This window comes from Chionomys nivalis, chromosome 15 (assembly GCF_950005125.1).
Source record: "Chionomys nivalis chromosome 15, mChiNiv1.1, whole genome shotgun sequence".
Lineage (NCBI taxonomy): Eukaryota > Metazoa > Chordata > Mammalia > Rodentia > Cricetidae > Chionomys > Chionomys nivalis.
The window spans coordinates 11,548,730-11,575,075 of NC_080100.1; the positions used below are offsets into that span (position 1 = coordinate 11,548,730).

Consider the following 26,346-nt stretch of genomic DNA (forward strand, 5'->3'; position numbering starts at 1 on the left):
AAAGCCAACAGGTAACTAACTTGGCCAGAACCTCTCAGTGTATTAACTCAGGAACAGCGCATACCTTTACATACTGGGGCTAAAGGGCTATTTTTGAAAGAACTACAGCTAAGTGAGCTGTATGTAGAACATCTTCCCTGCTCACAGAGCCATATCTGTAGACACAGTCTGACTCCCCTACCAGCACCTTTGATTCTGATCTCTGCGGCTGTTTATTCTGCAAGACCAACAAACTAACAGAAGAGCTGGGCGGAACACAAAACAGCCTCCTCTGGGTCCTCCCCACACCATAAATGCAGGTTCCCTGCGGCTCTAGTGATGTGGTCTGGAGCCACTCCTAAGTTGCTGGGAGGGGAGTCTACTCCACAGAGCTAACTCAGAACTGACAGCCACTGCCATCAGGGGATGAGCGTCTCCTCCATCTGGCAGAAAGCAGAGCTGCTGGACCAGCAAGCCTGGCAGTTCCCACCCGCACTTGGACACAGCACTTCCTGCCAGAATCATGGGAACCTCCCCTGCTCCAGTCAACACTGTTCAGACACTAGACAATCTGAGATGATCCAGGCTCTAGGGATGACTAGGACCGGCCTCCAAAAGCCACAAATCCTTTCTAGCCCTTGAGGAGCTGCCAAGACTGTTGGTGTCACGCTGTCCTGCCACAGGGCTTCACAAACTGGGAATCCTTCCTTCGCTCTCTCTCTCTCTCTCTCTCTCCTGCTTCTCACCTATGGCCTTACCTCCATCTCAATGCTGGTCTAAAATCTCCATCTCAACACTCTTGGTTGGCAGATCAGATCCTTATCAACTGTCCAGCGAAATCACGTTCTATAAACTTTTAACAGAGGTAACGAGGACTCTATACCATCAACTGTACACTTTTCAGATCAGCATGATGGTGGGTGGGGGTTTCCAATCTTGTCATTGTGACAAGTGGGGCCAGTTAATCCCCTGTGGTAGAGGTTGTCCTAGGTTGGCAGGAACTATCCAACGACCTTTGGCAGCTAGAAATCTTTAGCATTTCTCAACTTAACTATAATATTTAAAAATGTCTTCAGATACTACCAAATATCCCAGAGAGACAGTTATTCAGCTGAAAACAAATGCTTTAGGGTTTTCTAACCTTGGATGCCTATCCCAGCTAATTTTCCAATATTTCCCAGCAAACACCGGGTTCTATAGCCACAATCTACTTTCTCCCAGTTTAGTGAAGCCCTCACATAAAACTTTCATCTTTGTGTGATATTTACCAGTTTTCATCAGGCGGTGAAAAGGGATGAGGCCAAGGAGGGAGGCCCTCCTCAGACCCCCACCCACACTCCCACCAAAGGACTTGAAGGCATATGACGAGGAGGCTCAGAGTGGAAGCCAGGGCCACAGTGAGGAGGGACAGTGAAGAGCAGGCGAGGATGGGAAGGCAGATGAGGTGAAACCCCCAACACAGACGAGTCTGCAGTTCCTGCAAAGGAACCCAGTGTTAGGGTCTAAAGCAGGGCTCTGACATGGGCAGTGTCAGGAAGAATGGAGCTGCTCTGGGAGGGTCATGGAGCCAAACATGTTAGAGGCAGGACAGAGCCCTGGGGTCTACAAATGTGACCAGAGGAGAGTGTTCACCTTCTCCCTACCTAGGGCAAGTACTGGCAGAGCTACACCTTCCCACAGAAGGAATTAAGGGACATAGGTCACGAGAAGATTGTATCACTCTCGTATCTGCTGTCCCTCCATGAGATTGGATCTTCAGTTGCTCAGTGTGTAGGCTGTCAGTTAGTTTTGGGTTTTCCTTCCTGTTAAACTGCAGCTGAGGCCAGGGACATGCTCTAGACATCTTACAAATGCTCCTGTATGTGGTGCCAAGTTCCAGGCCGGGGTTTTCTAAATAAAAATTCATTGGTATGAGATGAATAAGCTGGATAAGAAAAGACAACAGCTAAAGTGGCTGAAGCTTTCTATTGTTCTATTTCAGAGCAATGATGGAAAGAGGGCTATGATATCTGACCTCCCCAAAAACAAATTATAAGAAAGGGCAATTCTGAAAGATTAAATCAGCCACGTGGACCTGAAGGGGGCATTGAAGAAGAGTGGGGCTCCGTTCTCACTTGCCTAGTCCTAAACCTTCTCTTCTTTTTATTAGATATTCTCTATCTCTTTCCATAGTGAATGGTAAATGCTAGGAAAAAGAAGTTTTCTTTGGATCAAGTCCTTGTGAACAGAGAGCAGCAGATGTCTTTGCTAGAAGTGGTCCTTACTGCCACCAACTTGTCAACTCAGAGCAGAAAGCCATGGCTGTTGACAGAGGTTTCTGTCCTGCCTGATCCGGCAGGCGTTCATCCCAAGGAAATACACAGAGGTCTACATTAATTATAAACTGGTGGACCTATTAGCTCAGGCTTCTTATTAACTAATTCTTACATTAACCCATTATTCTTGTCTGTGTTAGCCACGCAAGGGATTCTCATCTTGCTTCCTCTGCTGCTGGGTGACGACTGCAGACTGCATCTTTCCTCTTCCCAGAATTCTGCTGTTTTTGTCACCCTGCCTCTGCTTCCTGCCTGGTTGCCCCACCTATACATCCTGCCTGGCTACTGACCAATCAGCATTTTATTAAAATACAAATGACAGGGTACAGACCATTGTCCCACAGCACATGGCAGGATATTCACATGAGTGGGGCCTAGCAGGAAGAGTCTCTTTTTATTAATGGAAGGCAGAACACCAGCTCCTCCCCAAAGAAACAGAGTCGCTCACCCCCAGAAACTGATTATAAATGTTCACAGTGATGGGACTCCATAGGTACGAACAACTGTGAATGCAGCTAGGACATTACCAGGGGGTTCTGCCGGTTTGATTTGTTTTAATTTTTTTTTTTTTTTTTTTTTTTTTTGGTTTTTCGAGACAGGGTTTCTCTGTGGCTTTGGAGCCTGTCCTGGAACTAGCTCTGTAGACCAGGCTGGTCTCGAACTTACAGAGATCCGCCTGCCTCTGCCTCCCGAGTGCTGGGATTAAAGGCGTGCGCCACCATCGCCCGGTTGATTTGTTTTAATTTTATAAAAGAAATTGTGTGGTGTATATTCATGTGTGTGTTCATGTATGCACATAGGCAGGGGCATATGCTCATGTGTGTATGTACAGAGGAGGCCAGAGGTTGATGTCAGCTGCCTTCCTAAACCACTTTTCACTCTGTCTTTGAGAACCCAGAGATCACGGACTCATTTGGGCTGGCTGTGGGTCACTCCTCAGGGACCCCTTTGTCTGCTCTCCCACCCAGCACTGCTGTTTACATTCACAAACTGACTCAGATCCTTGTGTTTATGCGGTAGGTACTTCGCTGACTGAGCTGTCTCTGACTCCCTGGTTCTTATCTAATCCTGAGACTTAAAAACTGTCATCTTTCCTCATGAGAGACAGAGATAGAAAGACAGATGAGAGAGGGGGAGAGAGAGAGGGAGAGAGAGGATGGAGGGAGGAAGAGAGAGGGAGAGAGAGGAGGGAGGGAGGGAAGGGGAGAGAGCGAGAGACGGGGGTGGGGGGAGAGAGAGAGAGAGAGAGAGAGAGAGAGAGAGAGAGAGAGAGAGAGAGAGAGAATATGAATATAACCGTGTGCCCAGAGGAAAGGGAAACAGAACATGAATGGCTCTAGAAGCTGGGGATTCCCTTCAGATGCCAGTCAGGAGTAAATAACAGACTCCATCTACAACAGCACGTGACTGAATTCTGCCACCAAGGGGAATGAACAGGAAGTGAGCACCCCTAGGGCCCCCAGAAAGCAGAGCAGTCCCTCAGGCACCTTTCTTCCAGCTTGTGAGACGGCTTTTATCCATCACGCCTACCCACTGTTACCAGAAAAATTAGCTGTCTGGATTGCGCACAGGTATGGCATTGTGTTCATTCAGAAAGAGAACATTAAAACAACACCCTGAGCAAAATTCAAAGAATCCCCCTAATGTGTTAAGATATAAACAGGCATTGTGCAGAGCTGGGACTCAGGGGAAGTGGTGGCTCTTCTGACACTGAGCAGTTTGATTCCATTGGACCACTTCACAGGGAGTGTACCTCCCGCAAGCAGTACAGCAATGACCAAGTCATGCTGTGCCCGTTATGGGCAATAATACAGTCGAGCACATCTCAAAAAGAAAGCACACTGGGGCATAATTGGCTCATTTTAGCTGCAAGTTCGGGGCATAAAAATCATGTATTTTTCCCTCAAAATAGATGGAGAAGAACTTCATGTCAGAAAAGAGGACCAAGATCTTATTCAAAGAGTTATTGGGCAATTTAGCTATCAGGTTTAACATTATTATCATGAACAGAGAAAAGAGGGTGAAAAAGGCCCTGGGACAGCTTTGCTTCTCATAGCTGACCTACTTTCTTATCTATTGAAAACATGCAATAAGAATGTCCGTCTATTTTCTTACGACAGAAGAGTATGAGTTCAGAAATAACTGAAGAGACATATCACAATCAAAAAGTTTGCAAAATAAAGCTTCATGTTCTAGCTAGAACAGGGAATTTTTTAATGTGCATGGCATTTACCTTTTAAATGTTTAATGTACACTTACTAGGCAATAGGCAGCATCCTTGGGTCAAAGAAGACAAATAAGTCATCAGAAAACCTAGCCTGTCAACTCGCTGCTGACAGCCAAAGGGTGGATGCACACGCTGTATGTGCAAAACGGAAATGACGTGGCCACGTTTACACAAACTTGCATACATGCCACCTTTTCAAAGGGGCATGTGGAACATACTACAATCTGAAGACTTGGGGTCAGCTAGCGCCACAGTCAGGGGACTGAGATGCCGCTGGGTTCCTCTATGCAGGGCTGTCTGAGAGTGTGTAGCAAATAGCGGGTCAGCCTGACAAAAATGACACTATCACAGTGTAAAAGAAGGCCAACGACTCCTTCTTCACACTAAAGAAAAGTGAGCATTAAATTATGTCTAGTTTCTCCTCTACCTCACCCCCTCCTCCACCTAAGTATAGACAATGAGGACCAAACAGCTTCTGCTAGCACCATTCAGAGATCGAAATCATTACAGTAAAAAACATTACAATAACCATAATTCCAAAAACACTGGCAGCATTAAACATAAACTCCTATGGCACAGAAATTACTATGAGTCCAAGAATTTCAGTAGTATCATTATGTTAGTTCTCAAAGAAAACTATATGAAATTGAACTTGACACAGAAAAATGTATAAGCAGTGGTCTCCATTTTCACTTTTTAAAAACTTGCTAACAGACAGAAAAGGGGATGATACATGTAGAGCATTAATCCTGATGCAGCACAATATCTGCATTTCAATTTCAAAAAGTTATTATAGAATGAATTTCTTAAGATTACTTTTAATTTTTAAAACAATCTACTTTACATACCAATCCCAGTTCCCTCTCTCTCCCACTCCTCCCACCTTCTCCCCACCCCACCCCCCATTTGTTGGGAGCAGTGAGAGACCAGATCCTGAATTTCTTGTAATCCCCTGGTCTGAGTGCCTACAGCTGCTCTGAGCACGAGACCTTCAGGAGTTCCTGATGGCAGGAGAGTGGTTTCTGGTGGGTTTGGCTGGGGCGTGGCTATCTCTATATAATCTGCCCCTGAACACAATAAAGGGGGCATTCTTGGGGAATTCAAGGATGACCCATGTCGCCGTCTCTCTGTGTGCATCTGTGTATTTTAACCTCCAGCCCCTTGCCCGAAGCTCGAGAACTGGGTAATAGCGCACCAAGCGCAGACACGGGGGCGCGGTGTGCGGCACCCATTTACTAATAAAGTCATTTAAGGCAGGACCAAGGTCCTTCCCCCTGTATCTCGGCTGAGCAGGGTACCCTTCCACAGGAAACGGGCTCCAAAGAGTCAGTTCATGCACTAAGGATAAATAGTAGCTCCACTACTAGGGGTCCCACAGACTGTCCATACAGCATATTTATTTTATTTTTAATTATGTGTATATGTATGTTTCTCTACTTGAGTAGGTGTGTATCTGAGTGCAGATGCCCTCTGAGTTCAGAAGAGGGCATCAGTTCTCATGAGACTGAAGTTATAGGTAGTCAGTCATGTGAGCTGACTGACCGGGATGCTAGGAACTGAAATCAGCCCTCTCAAAGACCAGCATGCACTTCTAATGGCTGCACCATCTCTGCAGCCGAAAGGCGAATTGTAAATATTACTTTTTCATACTTATATTCCATATTATTTATAATACAGGTTTAATCCCATTTCATGAAAGCAGTGAGTAAAAATGCACACGAAAGTTTTATATCTGCATTTCTCCACTGAAATGCAGGAAGTAGGAACCCTACAACTTAGAAAGGTAAATTTCCGTGAAGGCAAAAATCACCCCTAGGATGGACCCTAGAGGCAGAAATGGCCACAAAAATTCACAAAACCAGAAAAATTCAAATGAATGATAAAGAAGCTTTGATGGGGTACTGGCATGTCCTTTATTGAGGATGGCAAAGGATCCTAAATGATTTTTTTGCATAAAAGAACACTCAGCAACAAGACACGATGTGTGGCTTCACAAGATGCAGGAGGGTGAGCCATCTCAAAATGCAGAGGACCTGTTTTTTTTTCTCTCAAGTTCCTAACTTGACAAAACTTTAGAAAACACAATTTTTCAGAAATCAATGAGAGGCGCTCAAAGGTCAGGGAATATTCTTTGAAAAAAAAAAAAACCCACTCCAAGTTGAGGGGCTTCTTTTTATGGGATGTGGAGTGCTGGGGATGGATACTAGGGCTCACGAAGGTTGGGCAAGCACACTGAGCTACCCGTTACCCCCACGGAACTGCAGGTGGAACTTACGTATATTTGATTCCTCTTGTACCGCTGGTATAAGTTGTACATGATGGAGCCTCCATGGAGCTCGGTCAGGGAGGCCATGTCGTCCACGCCCTCCTCATTCATGGGGTGCATCGCCGTCACCTTTTGGTGGGTGATTGTGCTCTGCTTGTAGGTGAACACCTGAGGGTAGGAACAGATTCACTGTTTAGTCTCCAGTAGATGACTCTGTGCAAGTGCCCAGACTGGGGAAACAATCTCAACAGTCTAAGTTTTAGAAGTGTATTTTTTTTTTTAAATTTTCTTTATTGCATCTATACATTTTCTAAGGAAGAAACTATTTTGACAGCTGCTGGAGTAAACTTATAATCAATCATCCTTGGAAACTCACAGAAACTTTAAATTCATAATTCTCTTTCTACGCAGTTCTTTAACCGATATAAATCAGGGAACTCACGTGGGCTGGAGAAACAGCTCAATGGTTACAAACACTTCTTGTGGAGGACCTGGGTTCATTTCCCAGAACACACACAGACACTTCCAACATCCATAACTCACGTTCTCGGTGATCCGATGCCCTCCCTCTTCTGAACCCCAAGGGTACCAGGTGGTGCACATACACACAGGCAGCCAAAACACTCAATTAAAATAAAAACGTAAATCTAAAACCTTTTTCTTTTCAAGACAAAGTTTCTCTGCATAGCCCTGGCTATTCTGGAATTCACTTTGTAGATCAGGCTGGCCTCGAACTCATAGGGATCTGTCTGCCTCTGCCTTCCAAATGATGGGTGCCAACAGCGCCCGGCAAAACATTTTTAAAAAAATGATTAGTTTTGTTTTGTTTCTTTACACAGGAACTTGGTCTCCCTACAGTTTTACTATGAATCACTTGGTAGCCTCAAAGTTTCACAGCAAAGTTCTTTGATTTAAGAGTTATATTGCTATACTGATTGTTAACCAAGCAAATATTCCCCCCATCTGCTACAAGACTGCCACAGTCATGACATCAAAATTTAGAAAATGTAACCAGCATTCCCTCTCTGTCATGAATGTAACACGCATGTGTTCTTTGTTTATCGGATGATCCACCTTATACTTCCAGACAAAGGTAAGGAGTGATACATACATACATACATACATACATAGCTATACATACATACATATACATATATGTACGTCGCATGTACGTCAAGCGACACCAAATACTTATGGCTCATTATTGGGATCAGCACATATTTCTGAAGCCATTTGGTGTTCTCTTAGTAAGTGACCACAGAATTAAACACAGAAAGCTATGCTCTGTTTGTTGACCAAGTTCAAACTGCTGTACATGTAAACGTACAAATAAAAGGGATTTCCCCATGGAGTCTGAATCTTCAATTGTGCGTTCATAGTTTGGGTTTGGTTTTGCAGTACAAGGAATCAAACGCAAGGTCTAGCAAGTGCTCCTACCCCTCAGCCGCTTTCTCACCCCTACTAGTGTCTAGTTAATAGTTTTTAAGCCATGCAAGCTTCCTTTAAATAAAACAACTGCCAAAAGGTTCTTTGAAAAAGATTATAAATAGCATGAGGAACTCATAGCCTTCACACGTACACACGTGCATATGCCTGCACGCAAAGCCATTTCTGCAATGTCTGAAGAAGTTTTTGATTGGGGATTTTAAATTTAATATCAACCAGCTGTCTACACTGCAACAAATAGCACATTCCTACAAAAGGGAATGACACACTGAGAACTACAAAAATGCCAACCCAATGGTTTTGGTACAAATGGCATGTTTTATTTTTCTAGAGAAAAAATAAACTTCCATAGTGGTACTTAAGCCAGACATACCACAAAAGTTGGTTCAAACCAGCCCTGAGAAACTTCCCCAGGCCAGCATAGAGACACACCCTTCCCTCCCAAGGAAGAACCACCCTCCCCAGATGCTGTCTGGCAGACCTTCACCTGAGAAGAGAACCTAGTTTCCCTACCTCAGGTGGTGGAGGGGACCATCCAGCCACGAAAACACCATGAGCTGGACAGAGACCAGGGGCTGCTGAGGGAGCATGGGTGAAGGGAGCCACATCCAGCAAAAAACAGCTGTGTAGGTAATGGCACAAGGGTATTCCAGAGACAAGAAACACATGCCTGAGTCAAAACCACCAAGGAAGAAAGTGCAAGAAACATGGACCAGCAATGGATGTCGAATAGGCGCAAGCTAGACAAGCCTTCTGCCCTCTGCTAGCCTGCTTTCCTCCAGGATACCAATTCAATCCCCGGAACACCCCCAGAGGACAGCATACTCCACAGAGAGGGCTGAGGAGGTGCAAGCCACAACTTGCCTAGCCTGGTCAACTCTTCTCAGCTGAGGAATGGACTAGAAGGTCCTGTGTTGTCTTTCAGGAGGCCTTGTCTTCAGAACTTCAAGTATAGGTTAAAAACAGTCCTGAGAAACTGCTCCAGACTTTGCGGCCTCATAACCCCTCTGAGGTCAATACAAGTCACCTCCAAAGCTCTTTCAGAAAAGGGGACAGCCTCAAAGTCATCACAACAAGTTCCCACCCCAGATCCTATGCCCAACCAACGTCAGCTCCTGTCCAGTGCCAACACCATTTCCCTAAAGCTCGTCGCTATGTATACGCTAAGCACCAATTCCAGAATCTGAAGACAGAACATCATTTAAATATTAAAATTTTTGTGTTATATTTTGTTTTCTAGAAAGAATTTACTTTTTTATAGTCACAAATATGTATACTTATATACGTATTTATTGACTACATTTTCCTGTCAAATATAAATATTTCCTTATCCTTTTTTCATTTTATTGGGAAAAGCAAGGCAATACATGAGTCCATATAAGAGAGGAGAGCTAGGCAGAATCTCAGGGAAAAGCAAAAACCAAAGTAAAAACCTAAAAAAACGAATGGTCTTAAATCATTCATATTGCCAGCAGCCTGTGGCAGACAGAACACAGGCACATGCCCAGCCCAGGAGTGGGAAAATCAAGAGGATTTGAACTATTCTTTTTCATGACCTCAGGATAAGAGAATCACAGGGGGAGATTTTTTTTTTTTTTTAAAGCCGGGAGTACACAGATCATTTGTTGAGGCAGAGTGTAGCAGATGCTTAAAGCCATGGGCATTTCCAAGGAAAGAAGTGGAGTGGTCCAGACTATACCTTGGAGGGAAAGATGAGGTTCACTGCAAAGATCCTAAAATAATAGGATTGGCTACAACGCAGCCCGATAAACTTAGAAATTCAGAAAATTCATTCAAAGATTTTCTTTTTCTGGTGTGTAAAGGCAGTGGGGACAGATCTCACACCCCATCTCAGGTGAAGTCAACAAATGCACAAGGCTGATTGGCTGGTATGCACTACCAGGTCTACGGGATGCAGAATCACCTAGGGAACAGACCGCTGTGAGGTTCTAAGTTTCTCATGTTATTTATTTGCACATGGTGAACCGTGGTGGGAAGACTCACTGTAAAGGGGAGGCACACACTCCCTGGGCTTGTGTTCTAGACTGCATAAGGAGAAAGGGAGCTGGGAGGAAGAATTCATGTCTCTCTGCTTCCTGACAGCAGCTGCAGTGTGACATCATGCTTCTGCCATCATAACGTCCCTTCTGTGATGGACCTAACTACCCCAGTAGAGCAAGCCAAAAAACAAACCCTCAACCCTTAAGTTGCTTCTTGAGAAAAGTAACGAATACAAATAAATATACAGCATCACTGATGTCTTCAAAGGCACAAGGGAGCAGAGAGAATATATATATAAATATATACCATGTAAAATATCCACATTATGTGGATACATATACATACATACATACATACACACACACATATATATATCCCATGACATATAGAAGAGAGCTATTTCATGTCAGACGTTTGGGGCAGCCTAACCAGTAGGCAAATATAAAAGAAACTCCGTGGGGGTGAGGGACAGAGCCTACTCCTTGCATTGTGATGTCTGAATGTGTTGCAGGATGAGTAAACACATGACTTAATTTGGGAGGATTTCATTCAAGAAGTTCTTTGCTGTGTGTGGGGACATGTGAACACAAGAGGATGGCTTCAGTGTGCCTTCCACTCCTCCCTACTGTTCTTTTATGCTCTCTCTCATTAATCCTGGAGGTCAGCGATTGTCTAGACTAGCCAGGAGGCAAGCCTTAGGATCTGTCTTGTCTGTCTGTCTGACCAGAGTGATGGAGTTACAGACACACGGCACCATGTACAACCTTTCAGTGAGTGCCTGGGATCCAAATTCAAGTCTTCATGTTTATGCAATAGGCTGACTGAGCCATCTCCCAGGCCTATGGAATCTCTTGAATTATAGAAGCCATTTTAATATACATCAGTTCGCCAGGTATTGGTTTTTCAAGATTCTTTCTAAACATTAAGAAACAAAATTGTAAGTCAAAATGATATAGTCCTTTTTACAAGACCTTTTCTTCCAGAACTGTTTCTTGGAAAGAGGGGCACGATACAGTAATCAGATGTATTTCTAAAAGAAGTCAGAAAAAAACTGAGTTACATCCATAAAGCAAATACCATGGAGAAGGTGGTGTGACCAATATACATAAAACAGGGTCAGCAATCAGCCAGAGAAAATGCTTGCTGCCGAGCTCAAGGACCTGAGTGTGATCCCTGGGGACTCCTACAGTGTGAAGAAGGAGCATCATGAGGATGTAATGGTGTATGGGAAAAGCCAACTCTGAAAGTTGTCCTATTACTTCTATGCGCAGACATAAATTAATTAATAACTGCAAGGATTGGAAGAACCTGGGTGGTGGTGGCGCAGGTCTTTAATCCCAGCACTCGGGAGGCAGAGGCAGGCGGATCTCTGTGAGTTCGAGGCCAGCCTGGTCTACAAGAGCTAGTTCCAGGACAGGTTCTAAAAACTACAGTGAAACCCTGCCTGAAAAACCAAAATAAATAAATAAACGGATTGAAAGAAAACAAAGAAATGAGCAAAGCAGGGAAGATAAATAGACAGGAAATCAACTAAAAGTAAATGGGGCCTTGGAACAAAATAGCCTAGATGTAGAAATATGAACCAATGGTCATGAGATGACCAGATGCAGAGATAGGAACAATGGTCATAAGATGACCAGATGCAGAAATAGGAACCAATGGTCATGAGGAGACCAGATGCAGAGATAGGAACCAATGGTCTCAGTGTCCTGCTGTGCCCAGTTACCAGGGTCAGTTCAGTTCTCCTCAGGGAGGAGACTGGACCCATGGCTCCTGGGAGCTTTCTCTGTAATTACTTACAAACGAGTGTGGATGTACACTTACATCAAAAAAAAGTTTAATTATAAAGAAGTTAAATCTGGTTGTGGTGGCACACACCCATAAACCCATATCCCCAAAGGCCCAGTCAGAGCTCCTCGGCGCCCATGTGGACTCACTTACTCCTTTCTCAGGGATGACTCCTTTGCCCTACACCCCACCTCAAGCCAGAAACCTGATGACCTAAATCACTCAGTCTTACTAGTCACCATGTCTACCTTGCAAGCCTGGGGACAGAACTGAGCCTACCAGAACCTATCTGCTGCCCCACATATGTAAAATACATACATACATACATACATACATACATACATACATACATACGTCCATAGAGCGTTGTGCTGTGTTTTTAGTGGTATTTTTGCAACAGTTTAGCATCCCTGTTTCTAACCAATGATCTACGCGTATTTTCAGAGGCAGCATTGGCTGGTATTGGCCTGCACAGAAGCCACTGATATCTTTTCTCCTTTGAAACAGGGACTGCTCAGTGCGAGCTAGGGGGGCTTTGGCTGTACTGAATGAACTCCACGGGAGCTTCGGTGGTTCAGCAGTGATCACTTTATTTCCCAGTCTCTCCACAGTCTGTGACCCAGGGGTCATCAGAAGCCTGAACCCTGGTGTAAGAACAGAGTGTGGTCACAGAGGGGTCAGAGTCCTGGGCACCCCAGGAAGCAGAAAGTTTGAGTTGACCAAGTGACGGCTCTAAGGAATGTAATCTGATGGCTACCATTCCCAGGCTGAAGTTCCTCACAGACTGCTCCAGTGGTTTCCAAGTTGAAGCCTGAATTCCTAAGGTACCAGGCCATCTCCAGCTAAAGCAAAGCAACCATCCCTTTGAAATGGGACTTTGGACCTTCCTTTCCTGCCAGGCCCCGCCCTCCATCCCTGCCAGGTCCAACACCCAAACAAAAGCCTCTTGTGACACTCACCACCCGAGAGTCATTTCTGACCTTTCTTATCTCTGTCTAGTAACGGGGATAGCAAGGCTCGCAGTTCAGGGGCAAAGGATGACAATCCAGGGCAGCCTAAAACAGTGGGAAATGGGGCAGGACGGATGTGTGGTGGCCAGGGCAGTCAGGCCCTCGAGTTGGACCCATCCTTGGCTGGAATACGTGGGAACACCCCAGCTCCTCATCCAGTGCCACACTGGTTACTTAGTAACTGTCTGCTAAAGGGAAGAATGCCAGCTACCCATTGCTGGCCCTGTGGTCATGCCGTGAGGACCGGCATTTGATGTTCGACCAGACTCCAGAGGCTGAGCTGTGGGTCATTTTTCCACCACCGCTTGCCTTCAGCTGGGGAGCAGGGCAGAGGTGGAGGCTGGAGGATGACTTGGGAGTTAAAAACAACTTGATGTTCTCGCAAAGGACCCAGGCTCAGTTCTTGCTGTCCTCATTGGGTGGCTCACAGCCACCTGTAACTCCAGCTCCAGGTGATCTGATGCCCTCTTCGGGTCCCCATGGGCACCCACACACAGAGAGACACATAAATCAATGAAAGCTGTCGAAAAGTGAACACAGCCATGTGGTTGCTTGGTAATTAAGGGAAAAGGGTACATCTGAGCTGATTCCCCATCAAGCTGAAGTTTTGTTTTATTCTGTTGTTTTTTAATGAATTTATTTATTTTTATTTTATGAACATTGGTGTTTTGCCTGCATATGTGTCTATGTGACAGTGTCAGATCCCCAAAAGCTGGAGTTAAAGACAGGTGTGAGCTGCCATGTTGGGTGCTACGGACTGAACCCAGCACCTCTAGGAGAGGAACCAGTGCTCTTAACTGCTGAGCTTTTTCTCAGTCTGGAGTTTTAAACCAGTCAAAATCACTTTTCTGAATTCTACTTTAAATACTCTTGAAGTGGAATTCCTCTCTGTATGCTATGAATATGTTTTATTACCATTGGTTGATAAAAAAGCTGCTCCGACCTATAGCAGGGTAGAATATAGCCAGGCTGGAAAAGATAGAGTAGGCAGAGTCAGAGAGATGCCATGTAGCTGCCGAAGGAGACAGACACCAGAACAGAACGTATCCGGTAAGCCACAGTATCATGCTGATGCACAGATGAATAATAATGGGTTAATTTAAGATGTAAGAGTTAGTTAATAAGAAGCCTGAGCAAATAGGCCAAACAGTGCTGTAATTAATACAGTTTCTGTGTGACTATTCAGGTCTGGGCGTCCAGGAAACAACAGAGCAGTCTCTGCCCATACACTCTGCTTTTTCTTAAGCTCCCTTGTCAAAGGAGCATGTTTCTAAGTGCAAGGCAGAGACAACTAGAGAGGTCTGTAAGAATCTAGAGGGAAAACAGAGTCAGATTGATTCCAGATTCTAGACAAAACCCACAAGTCATTTTTGGCTGTTTTGTTTGTTAAAGTATGTACAGAGAGGGGCCGCAGGTTCACTTGGCTCAAACTCATGGCACAAAAAACTAAAAGCTCGCAAGGCCAGAAACAAAGCAGAAGAACACGGAATTTGAGATGATTCCCTTTCCACAATGTCCTCGTGAACTGGCCCTGCCCCACTGTCCAGGGCACCTATTGAAAGATCAAGAAAACACTACATGGACCCACAGAAAGGAGGAAGAAAGGGCAGTGGGGGGTGGTTAAGGAGCAGGGGGCCAAAGACCATTAAAGTGAAGTCCTCTTAAAATAGAAGCATTTTTAATAACACAAGAAAAGTTAAGCCAGGCATGATTGCACACGCCTTAATTCCAGCATTTGGGTGGAAGAGGCAGGTAGATTTCTGAGTTCGAGGCCAGTCTGGTCTATACTGAGAGTTCCAGGGCAGCCAAGGATACATAGAGAAACCCCTGTCTCAGCAAACGAAAGCAACAGAAAGAAAAGTGAAAACCATGAGCTGAGACAGCTTTCTTGGCATCTGTAGCATGAGCAAAATCAAAGGGTTGAAGAGACTGTTCAAGAGAGTACTGGTCCACACCTGTACTCCCAGCACTCAGAGGCAGAGGCAGGTAGATCTCTGTGAGTTTGGGGCCAGCCTGGTTTACAGAGTGAGTTTCAGGACAGCCAGAGCTACATAGACCCTGTCTCAAAAAGACTCTTCCCCTGGGCAGGACACTGCTGTTTGAAAAGCCTTATGCAGTGGCGCACACCTTTAATCCCAGGAGTCAGGAGGCAGAGGCAGGCAATGTCTATACCTGTCTATAGAAACAAAGACAGAAAACCCCTCTGCATTCTGTGCTGGGAATAGCGGTCAAAGACTAAAAGCCAGAGTGTCCGGTGAGAAAACCTAGAGGAAACCTAAGTAAAGTCTTCCTTCCGCAGAGCTGACCGAGGTTAGAAGGGATGAGTATGGCTGTGCTTGTCGACACCATCCTTCTTTATGTACATAGCCTCCATCCCCACTGTCCTTCCTTCCTTCCTTCCTTCCTTCCTTCCTTCCTTCCTTCCTTCCTTCCTTCCTTCCTTCCTTCCTTCCTTCCGGATAGTACCTTTCCAGCCACACATCTTCACATTTGGGTTTTTCAATGAAAGGGTCAAATATAGTATAGAAGGAGTGTGCACTCATTGGTCCACAGCCCCAGAGAGAGCCCCTCCTCTTCCCTCTCTGTTGCAAACACAGCAGGGTATCATACACCTGTTCTCCTGCTTCCCTTGTAACACCTGTTCGGGCAGTGTTCTGTCCCTGCTCCTCAGCCTTGCCCTGAGCTGCTCTACCTTCATCTCATCACAGAGGCAAAGACAAGACCAACACCAGCGCTGCAGAGGCCACACACACACACACACACAAACACACACACAATGTGTCCAGGTGGAGACGAGGAAAGAATGCAACAACAAAACTGTACCAGAGGATGTGGCCACCACCACCATGCTCTGGAAGGAAGAGGAGACAGTGTGTCACACTCAGAGCAGCCCGTTTCCTCGGGATTAGAAATAAATTCTCAACCACACTTGGTGGTACAGCCTGCAATACCAGCACTGACAGCTGGGAAGCTGAGCCAAACCTGCGCTATGACAAGACTTTACCTCAGAAGCCAAAGCAAATGAAATGAAATTCTCTGTTTTCCTAATCTCTTGACAGTTGTGTATACGTCTTTGAAAACCATGTGGGTTGATACATGGTTTGTGGGAACATGCAATGGTACAGATGCTTTGGGAAGCAGTTTGGCAGTTCTCAAAAAAAAAAAAAAAAAAAAGCGGAGTTGCCATGACCTGGAAAGTCCACTTCGAAGAACAGACACCCTGAACAAACATTCACATAAAAGAAACAGTCATTCCGAATTGTTGCAAAAAGGTAGAAAAAAACCTAAGTGTAGCACAATGGAATGTCACTAAGCTGTGAAGGACAGACTGACGCCTGTCCTTTATACTATAGAATAATGAGCCCTGAAAACACTAAGAAAGAAACCTGGAGGAAGACACAGAGAAACTGACATGTACTGTAAGATTCCATGTGTCTGAACTGTCTCAAAGAGGGAATCCAGAGAAAGAAAGAACAGGCAGGACTGCCAGGCTCCGGGGAGAGGACTGGGGACTGGCTGCTCCACATAGTGAAAATGTCCTAACACCTGGGGTTGGGAAGATGGCTCAGAGGTTAAGAGAACACATTATTGTTGCAGAGGACCCAAATTCAGTTATCAGCATCTCTAACCAACTGTAACTCCAGCTTCAGGGGCTTGGATGTCTTCTAGCTGCTTGGGCACTGCATGCATGTGTGTGCATCCACACACAGACCTTTTTTTTTTTTTTAAGATTTATTATGTATACAACATTTGGCCTCCATGTATGCCTGAAGGGCAGAAGAGGGTACCAGGTCTCATTACAGATGATTGTGAACCACCATGTGGTTGCTGGGAATTGAACTCAGGACCTCTGGAAGAGCACTCAGTGCTATTAACCTCTGAGCCATCTCTCCAGCCCTGAGACCTAATTTTTTTTTAAATATTTATTTATTTATTCTGTATACAATATTCTGTCTATATGTATGCCTGCAGGCCATAAGAGGGCGCCAGACCTCATTACAGATGGTTGTGAGCCACCATGTGGTTGCCGGAAATTGAACTCAGGACCTTTGGAAGAACAGGCAATGCTCTTAACCACTGAGCCATCTCTCCAGCCCCTAATTTTTTTTTTTATTTTTTTTTAAAGTCCTACAAATTTTATAAAATTGCTTGTGCTGATGACTACATAACTCTGGAGATTAAAAACCCACTGGACTATAAATTCTAAGAGGTAAGTTCTGTGAAATCATCTTTTTATCAAAGGAAAACTTAATTAAAGGAGGGCTGGAGAAAGGATAGGCAGTTAGAACAACAGAGACACAAGCAGGACCAAGCAAAAGACGAGCAGCTTTGAGAATGGAGAGGGTTAAATGCCGCTTCGACAATCTCCTGGCAGGCTTGCTACTCATCAGTGGAAACAATAAAGACCAGCACATGAGAGCCCATCTACCCAGCCGTTGATATTCTGCCCTGTGTTACAACAGAGGCAACACGGGGTCCCTTCTTTGCGAGGTAGGCCTCTTGAAAAGAATCATTACTTTTAGTACTCATGGCCAGAAGCGTGGCTGCCACTGGCACACTATGACACATGAAGACATGCGTGTCTTCAACACGGATGCTGAAATCACAAGTAGACGACAATAAGAGGCACGCTGTAAAGCCAGATCTTAAAACAATAGTCTTCACCAAGTGTCAAGTCAATATAGAGAGAGCAACTCAGAGTAAGGATCGAAATATTCAAATGCCAGTGACATAACCCCAAAGACTACTTCAGGAAAAGAGAACAGTCAACCTCCAACTGAACTTACAGGTGAGTTCAATGCTGAAGCTGTTAAAGTCCTATTTACTATATGGAAGAGCTGAGATATTGTACAAAATTATTTTGTGAGTTAAGCCAAGCCCATTAAAATGGACACAGCATTTCTGTACAAAGGTCAGAACACATAACTAGCCAAGTGACAATTCTGCTAAGTAGGCTAAAATTCCATGAAAGGTTCTCTAGACTTTCAAAATCCTAAGCATCTTTTACTTAAGAAAACCAAAATCTGTAGGCACAAATGTAATACGCTGTAAATTATGCAAGGCCATGTATCAAATAGCGAAGCTAGAGATAAACTTTCATTTGCAAATGTTTAACTTTTGCCGTTTCTCCCAGATGGAAAAGGCAGGCCGTCTCACAGGCTCCATAGACCATCAAATGAAACCAGCTTTATGGGCAGGACACCAATGACTAAGTCGGGCTCCTTAGGCAAAACTCAGTTCCATTTGAACTCTTAACAATGGAAGCTGATTTCTACGCCAACTTTTCTCATGCAGTTTCTCATTAATTAGCTTTGTCAGTGTGTCTAATATAAAGTCTACGGTCTTTGTCCTGGCCTCATTAGCCCTGACTCCAGAGAGCTAGAGACTTGGAAGCTTTTTTTTTTTTAACGTACACTAGCTTAAGTTCCCCTCACTAGGGGACCGCCATGATCTTTTCTGCTGATCGATTCGGACATTATGTGGTTACTAGACAAAAAGAACTCAATCATAAAGGCTCATATGAGACTAATTTTGGTGGGAGGAAGGGGAAGGAGTGGGCATGGTGTTGCGTTGCATGAGATGCAGAAGAGCAGGTGGCCAGGGTGTTCTTGGCTTCACAGCATACAGTAAAGCCTTAAGACAAGTCGTTTCATAGAAAACCCTTTGTACATAATAGCACATATTAGACGGCATGCCCCTGGGCTTATCCGAGTTGAAATAACTGTAATTTCTGAGTCTTGTGACAGGGGTTAGGTCATCTCCTGGCCCAACTTTGTTAAAAGCTCTTTTGTTCAGTGTGTTGACTCTGAACCCTGTACCAGGACTATGTATAGAGCTGAGGAGACAAATACATGAGAAGCAGTAAAGCGGACACATCCGATGCAGGAACAGGGACAGACACGGATGACTCAAAGTGTCCACCACCACAAGGCAAAGCTCTAGACTCCTGGAAGACAGAAAGACTCTGCGGGGAGTCTCTCGCTCCTTGTTCTTGGCTCCGGTTGCAGCCCTGTCACTAGGGGAAATGCCTGGCAAGTGACACTGCACTGCCAGACCTGTCCTTCCTGGACCTGCAAGCGGGGCAGGAGTACTGCCGCTTCCTGGTTCGCAAAGCCGCCTGCCTGCAAGCGCTTGCAAGCTCACAACACGTAGGCCTGAGGACTTCACATCTTTGGCTACCGCCGAGATGAGACCGCCAGGCCACCGCTACAATCAAAACACTGTCAAAGGGGCATACCCCTGGGAACCGTGCTTTGCATTCAGATTCTGCTTGCCCTGGTTATACACCAGGTCACACAGACACCAACACACTCCCTGACTGGCCTGCCGGCCAAATGGGGCCACGCCCAGCTAACAATTCGGCACTGGCCTTCTTCAGGTTCCTTCTTGAAGCCTGCAGCTCACCTCCCTTCACTTCCAAACCATGACTCAGTTGGATGTCTACGTGCACATAAATCATCTAGACACACAACTAGGGCAACTGTGATCAGTGTAACTTGCCAAGTACCTGTGCTCCCTCTGGCAATCAGCCCTCTGAGAGGGTGCTATTCTTCATCATCTTTATGAATGAAATATGTGAGGGTCCAGCCAGTTTAAGTCACTTAAGGTGGCATATGTGGCAGGCAGAAATAAGGACAAGCAGCTATCAATGGGGGCACGCCAACCTGAGGGGCACTGGATGGCATCTGGCTGTTTTCCCATTTTTAAAACTGATCTTTATCTGGTTATCTATAAGGTCCTGGTCATCTACTTATTTATTTTGTGTATTTACATGTCACCTGTGTACACGCTCCCAAAGAGTTCAGGAGAGTGTTGGATCCTGGGAGTGGAATCCAGGAGGCTGTGAGCCATCTGGGGTGAGTGCTGGGATCTGGCCCTCTGCCACTCAGCCGTCTCCGCAGCCTCCCCACCACCCCCTGGCTTTCTCGGTCTAAATTATTAACTGATGCTGAGACAATCTCTCTGGCCTACCTATTACTAAAAGTCTAGTTAAAATCAAACAGGATCTTATAACTGCATTAAGGATTTGCAGAGCATATCAAGTACCAAGTCACGAGGCGAAGCAGTCATGGGAAATGGAAAGTTGATGTTTAACCAAGAAGCTTCTGGGTCCTCTAGAGTTTATTAATGGAATCAAATTGCTCTGTACGAGTTAACCTGGGAAGGTTGAGTGAGGACATCAACAAATACTAATTATACAATCACATAAGAGCTCAAACACTTAACCCGTGTCACTTCATTTTAATTTAGCCCAACAAATGCGAAGGCACAGCACAAATCGGGGAAGTGGGCACAGGTGGGGACTCCCCACTCAGCAAATCAGCTGCTGGCTTACTTCCGGCTCACTCCCCCCCTCCACTGTCCCCCAAATAAACCTGGAGAATCCTCCACTCTCCCATCCGCTGCTCTCCAAAGATCTCCAGAGTGCTTCTCTCTAATCATAATACAAGAAAACCATTCTCTTTGAGGCATTTTCCTTTTTCTGAACCAGGAGCTCACCATTTTTCACCTAGTCAAGTAGCAAACCCAGCTATCCTCCTGTCTCCGCACACCACAGCAGCAGGGTCCCAGGGGCCCTACCACAGGCAGCCATACTAACTGTTCCCCTTTGTGTCAGGGATCTGAACGTGGGCTGTCCTGTTTGTATAGCAAGTGCTCTACCCACTGAACCATCCTCCCCCACCCCATTTTCCTTTCTGAGCACCATGTAGGTACAATCCAGTACTCAACCTTCAAGTCTCTTGCCTCAGACTCCCCAGTACTGTGATTACAGGGGTCTGCAACCACACTTGACCTTCCAAAAATGTTACCCACTTCTTTTCTTTCTTTGAATTAGGTCTTTGTCCAGGGCAGATATATATAATCAATTGGTTTCAAGAATTTTGTCTTGTTTTTAAGATTGTATTCATTTATTTATTTGATAGATATATGTGAGTACCAACATGTATGCCTGAGCCCCATATGTGTGAAAGTACCCATGGAGGCCAGAAGAGGGTGTTAGATCACCTGGAGCTGAAGTTGGGAGCTGCCTGATGTGGGTGCTACACATTGAACTTGGGTCTTCTGCAAGAACAGCAAGTGCTCTTTACCGCTGAGCCATCTCTCCATGCTGGGTTAGGATTGTTTCACAGAAACCAAAGTAAAATGTGTATTTGACTGTTGGGTCTACGCCAGACACTAACACAGATGTTCATTTTCTGGGAACTTTAGAAAGTAAGCAAGCCAGAGATCAATATCCTGAGTAAAGATGAAACAATGATGTAAAATTTATTCCTTTTCCACCGCCCATGAATGTATCGACCTAGCCGCCTTCGTTCCTTACGGTCATAAACACACACACAAAAAAGTGTGGCTATAAAAGTAATTGTGGTTCAAAGATGAGAATGCCTTTTAAATGGAAGAAGAAAACTTACTCGTCTTAACTTTTGATTACTTAAATTCATCTACCAGAACTTAACATCTGGCTGCTGTTTTGAAAAGCAGGGGGTGTCCTTGTAATACCCTAGAATATAAAACTAGTGTCTCGTTTGTATGCAAGCACTCATTCGAGTTTCACCTTGTGGATTATTTTTTTGCCTTTAAGGTTATATAACCACTAAACTGAAATGGCGAAAGTTTCGCAGCTTTAAGAGTAGAAGTTATAGTGTGCAAGGAACCAAATAACTCACTGTTATTTTGTATACACGAGACACACTAACGAAGAAATTAAAAAGCAAAAAAGCCAAGCATTTGAATAATCTAAGAAAAAAGAACAAGTGTTGCCTGGACTCAGGTATCCTGAAGCAATAGTTTTAAGTTCTTACTGTCATTATGTACGCTCGTGTGTTTGTTGTAAGTAGAGTTACAGGTAGGTGGTTGCGGGTCATCCGACATAGGTGTTGGGAAACAAACTTAGGTCCTCTTCAACGGCTCTCCAAACTTAACCACTGAGCCATCTCTGGAGTCCCCCAAGCAATGGGGTTTTGATTTTGAGATTTATTTAATTTTTTGCACACGGGCAGTTTGCCTGTGTGTGTGCCTGTGTACCGTGAGAGCATGGTACGCACAAGAGGCCAGCCAGATAAGCGCATTGGATCCTCCCTGGACTGGAGTTAGACAGTGGGCACGGGGTGCTGGAAATCAAATCCAGGTCCTGTTAAAAGCAGTCATCCATCGCTCCAGCCCCAGGCAACAGTTAGTTTTTGAATTAAGCAGTCCAGACTTTAAAATTTTCACAGAACACTTAAGAAATAAAAGGATTTCTGTTCACCATTCCTGACATTGCCTCTAAGATAAAAAAAAAACTACCCAGTTAGATGTCATCCAAATAAATAAATTTTATCTATGTGTTTTCTCAAATGTTGACTGACTTTAATTATCTCAGTAAAAACAGCAATTGATGATTCGACAAGAAATGATAATGTGTTTGAGAGATAGCTCTGTCAGGAAGTTGCCTGCCACAGAAGCATGAGGTCGTGACTGGACCCACAGCACCCATGGAAAAGTTGCTGAAGGCAGTAGAGCTGGGAGTGGGGAATACTGGCAAACTCCCTGGAGTCACCGGCCAGCGAGTGTAGCCAATCAGTGAACTCCAGGTTTGGTGAGAGACTGTCTCAGAAAGTAAGATGAAGAGGTAAAAGAAGACCCCCAACCATGGATCTCTACCCCCATACTCACCCACACATGCATGCCCCCAGACAATTGCCCTGTATGCCTATACACATGCACACGCACAACACACACACAGGCATACACCAAATACATACATACACACACATGCATATACCAAATACACATATATATATGCATATATAAAAATGTATGCACTAACATGATCAAGGCCTCATCTTTAGGCAAAGGAAAGAGAATATTAAAAGTGGCAGCCACACAGGTTCCCTGAGATACTTTGTTCAGACAGGGAACAGACACTTACGGGTGAATTATCTATAGAATTCTCATGTCCTGCACTGAGATAGATTCAGTGGTCATCTGTAAAATGATAAGAGTTATTCATACAACTCAATTGCTTCCACCTGAAAGACAGCCCTTTACTCTGAGACTATGTCATTGCTGTTGAGGTGTGCTGAGTTATCTTTGGTAAGTAAAATGATAGCAGTGGTTACTAAATGCCCTGGTGTGACAAAATAAAAGAGGGGACTGGTCTATGTTGTTCTCCTACAGTTTCTGGAGATCCCAAAATGCTGGGATCTCTGGGCGACAGCATCCAGACGCTAAAGACCATCAAACGCTGACTGGCAAGTACTGTAAGACCGAACAGGATTCGGATGAAATTCCCTTCACGCCAAGCTTTTCTCCAGCATTAAAAACCGCCCTGAAGTCATTCAAGGGTGACAATTATTGCCGGGTGTGAGACAAAATGTTCTAGAAAGGAGCTGCCAAGTCCCCTTCATTTCTTTTCTCCCATACCCTAGCATAAAGACCCACACCTGGTTCCACAGAGTCTATTGCCATAAATAAATAAATAAAAAGAAAATTCTCTCAGATCTTGGTCATCAAGAAAAGGCACCACCTTCCTTGGAGTAGCTTCCAATGCTTGTGTTACCTTGGCTCTCTGTCCTTAAAAGCAGCTCGGAGAAGCCACAGACAGCTGCGCCATCAGCGTGACTAGTATGGAGAAGCCACATCATGGTTACTGCAGTTAGGTTTGCCTATGGGTGATGGACAGGGTTGCGTACTCACCCCAGGCACGGCCTCCACACTCACACACTCCTTCCTTATTTCTCTGGAAAGGTTAGCCTTCACATCTCAGACTCAAAAACAGGCGATTCCAAGTCCCTTAACAACAGCCAAATATACAGACCCCTAGACAACAAGTTGGTGCCATTTGGCGATCATTGATGACAGGAATTTAAATGTAAACAGGCACCCCAAAGAAGGAAGACAGCACACAGGGTGAGCCACGATTTCCCAAAGAGAGCAACATTAACGAGTATTAATTCACAATCATAAGAAAGCAGTTTTCTTTTACTATCCAAGAAGCATGCTTACAAAAGACCTGAACTTTACTCTAGACACTAACAGTAAATGGAGTTGTTTTTTTTTAATGTTTGCTTTTTTGTTTGTTTGTTTTGTTTTGTTTTTCAAGACAGGGTTTCTCTGTGTAGCCCTGGCTATTCTGGGCTATTTGTAGACCAGGCTAACCCTCGGACTCACAGAGATCCTCCTGCCTCTCATTTCTTAATTTCTTAAAACAACAACACACATAACCTTTAATTTAACCCACCCTTACCCTGATTCTCCCAACAGCATCCAGGGTTTGTCTTTTCTATGTAACACTCATGTCTGCAGACGCTGTTGGTGAAGCCTCTGTAGGTTGGTTGTTGTTTTACTTCTTAGGGTGTTTTTTCCTTTTAGACATAGTTTTTCTAGTTGTTAGTCCAAATTGGCCCTTGAATTCACTTTGGTCTTAGCCTCTTGAGTGCTGGGATTCCATGCGTACACCATCACACCCAGCCTAAATCCTGGGAATTGATTCTTAGCAGTCAATGAGGTCTGTGTTCACATTGGCACCACCCTAGACATTGAAGGTCCCAGATTCCATCACTGCTAACTAAGTCCAGGGTATGGACCATGGATAGCTCTTTATTTCTGACAAATACATCATAGTAATTTAAGAATATCACCCAAGAAGGCAGAAATAACACTACACAAAGAAACACCAATTAAACCTGTGTTTGAATCATTTGAAAGCATTTGGCCATCCATTTTATTTAGTAGCTGAAAAACATTAAAGTTTCCGTCCATTACCCACACGTTATGGGATTTAATGGTTCTTGCACTCTAACCTGTCACTGGGCAGTGGACAGGTAATCCCTCCCTCCAGCTATGTAAGGGCTTTTCCACAGGTGACAAAATGAATGCCAAAGACGGCACAGCTGTAGAGACACAGGTTCACACAAAAGCCAGATGGAACTGAACATTTATAAAGCTCTTATCCACACAGTCTCCAAATACCCAGCCTATAGAAGCACAGCAAAGTAAGGCAGAGTTAGGAGCACAAACCCAGAAATTGCAGGAGTCTGTGCCTGGAAGAGACAACATGGGCTCTCAAACTTCCCTCCATATAAACATTAATATCAAAATTCTTTACCAGTTGGCATTCTTCTCTTACGCATGCTAAACCAAAGTCTAGTAGCACAATTCCGACATACATTAAACATCTGTCCAAAAGACCGATTAACGACAAATTTGGAGAGACATCCAAATGGTATTAAACAAATGTACTTATTTCAGAAGATACTTGTTCACAAAATATTTGAACTGTTAAACTCCGTCATGAAAAAAAAAATCAATTTATTTTGTTCTTCCCCAATTTGGTTTGAAACCTTTTCAACATTTCGAAGCAGCTGAAATATATGCCAAGCCATACAAAAGAAATTAAGATGGCAGGCTAAGCACATCTGCTTTGACCCAAAAAACAAAGGCTCTTTTGCAGTCTTTAGAGCCAGCATAATAAAGACCCAGAAAGTCCAGATGGCTTAGATTTTCTTTACCCAGAGTAACTGAGGAGGCTGACATTTCAACTGTTTACTCAGCATGCCTGATCCTAGAGGCCACTTTAGCTACAGAATTGCCCTGAGACAAAAAAGGAATGCTTTTAGGCAAACAAGAAGTTAATTGGCCTACATTAGCATTCCCAGAGCTAGAGGAGTCCGTCCTGCTAGCCAGCACCAGTGGGGAAAACGCCTTCAACCTGTTAACCTCTAGCTGCTCACATCGTATTTAAAAAAGAATTCCTGAAATAAGAGTGAAATACATTGTTGGTTACAGATGAGAGCCTGAAACAGACACTGGCGGGAGAAACAGAGGACGGCCAAGCAGAGGCAAATTCAGTCCATGCCCCAAATCCGGGGGCTTAAGGTGACCACCTGAAAAAGTGAATGGGGAAGTGGAGGGCAGGGTTTTAGCTCCCTTTTAAGTTGCTTTTAGTAAAACTGTAGCTAGCATGAGACTATCTATCTATCTATCTTGTTTTGAAGATTTATTTATTTATTATGTAAGTAGTGTTGTGTCTGCAAGTATGCCTGCAAGCCAGATGAGGGCACCAGATCTCATTACAGATGGTTGTGAGCCACCATGTGGTTTCTGGGACTTGAACTCAGGACCTCTGGAAGAGAAGCCAGTGCTCTTAACTACTGAGCCATCACTCCAGACCCGGAGATCTCTATTTCGATAGGAGGCATTTAGGAACTGGTCTCTCAGGAGAGAACAGAAAAGTAGTCACCGGATTCTGGTGATTTTGTTGTTGGTATTGCTGAGCTTTGATTTATATTTCTTAGGAAAAAGTTACACTCAAACCCAGAGAAACGGCCT

General features: G+C 44.5%; 1 protein-coding gene across 1 annotated transcript in view; it reads right to left on the minus strand.

The window, feature by feature from the left end:
• The window catches only part of Myo10 (myosin X), a 202,338-nt gene that overhangs the window by 105,997 nt on the left and 69,995 nt on the right, over positions 1 to 26,346 (minus strand). The window contains exon 3 of the mRNA XM_057789533.1: positions 6,797 to 6,955. Within this exon, the coding sequence (XP_057645516.1) occupies positions 6,797 to 6,955 (159 nt within the window). The remainder of the gene's footprint in view (positions 1 to 6,796; positions 6,956 to 26,346) is intronic.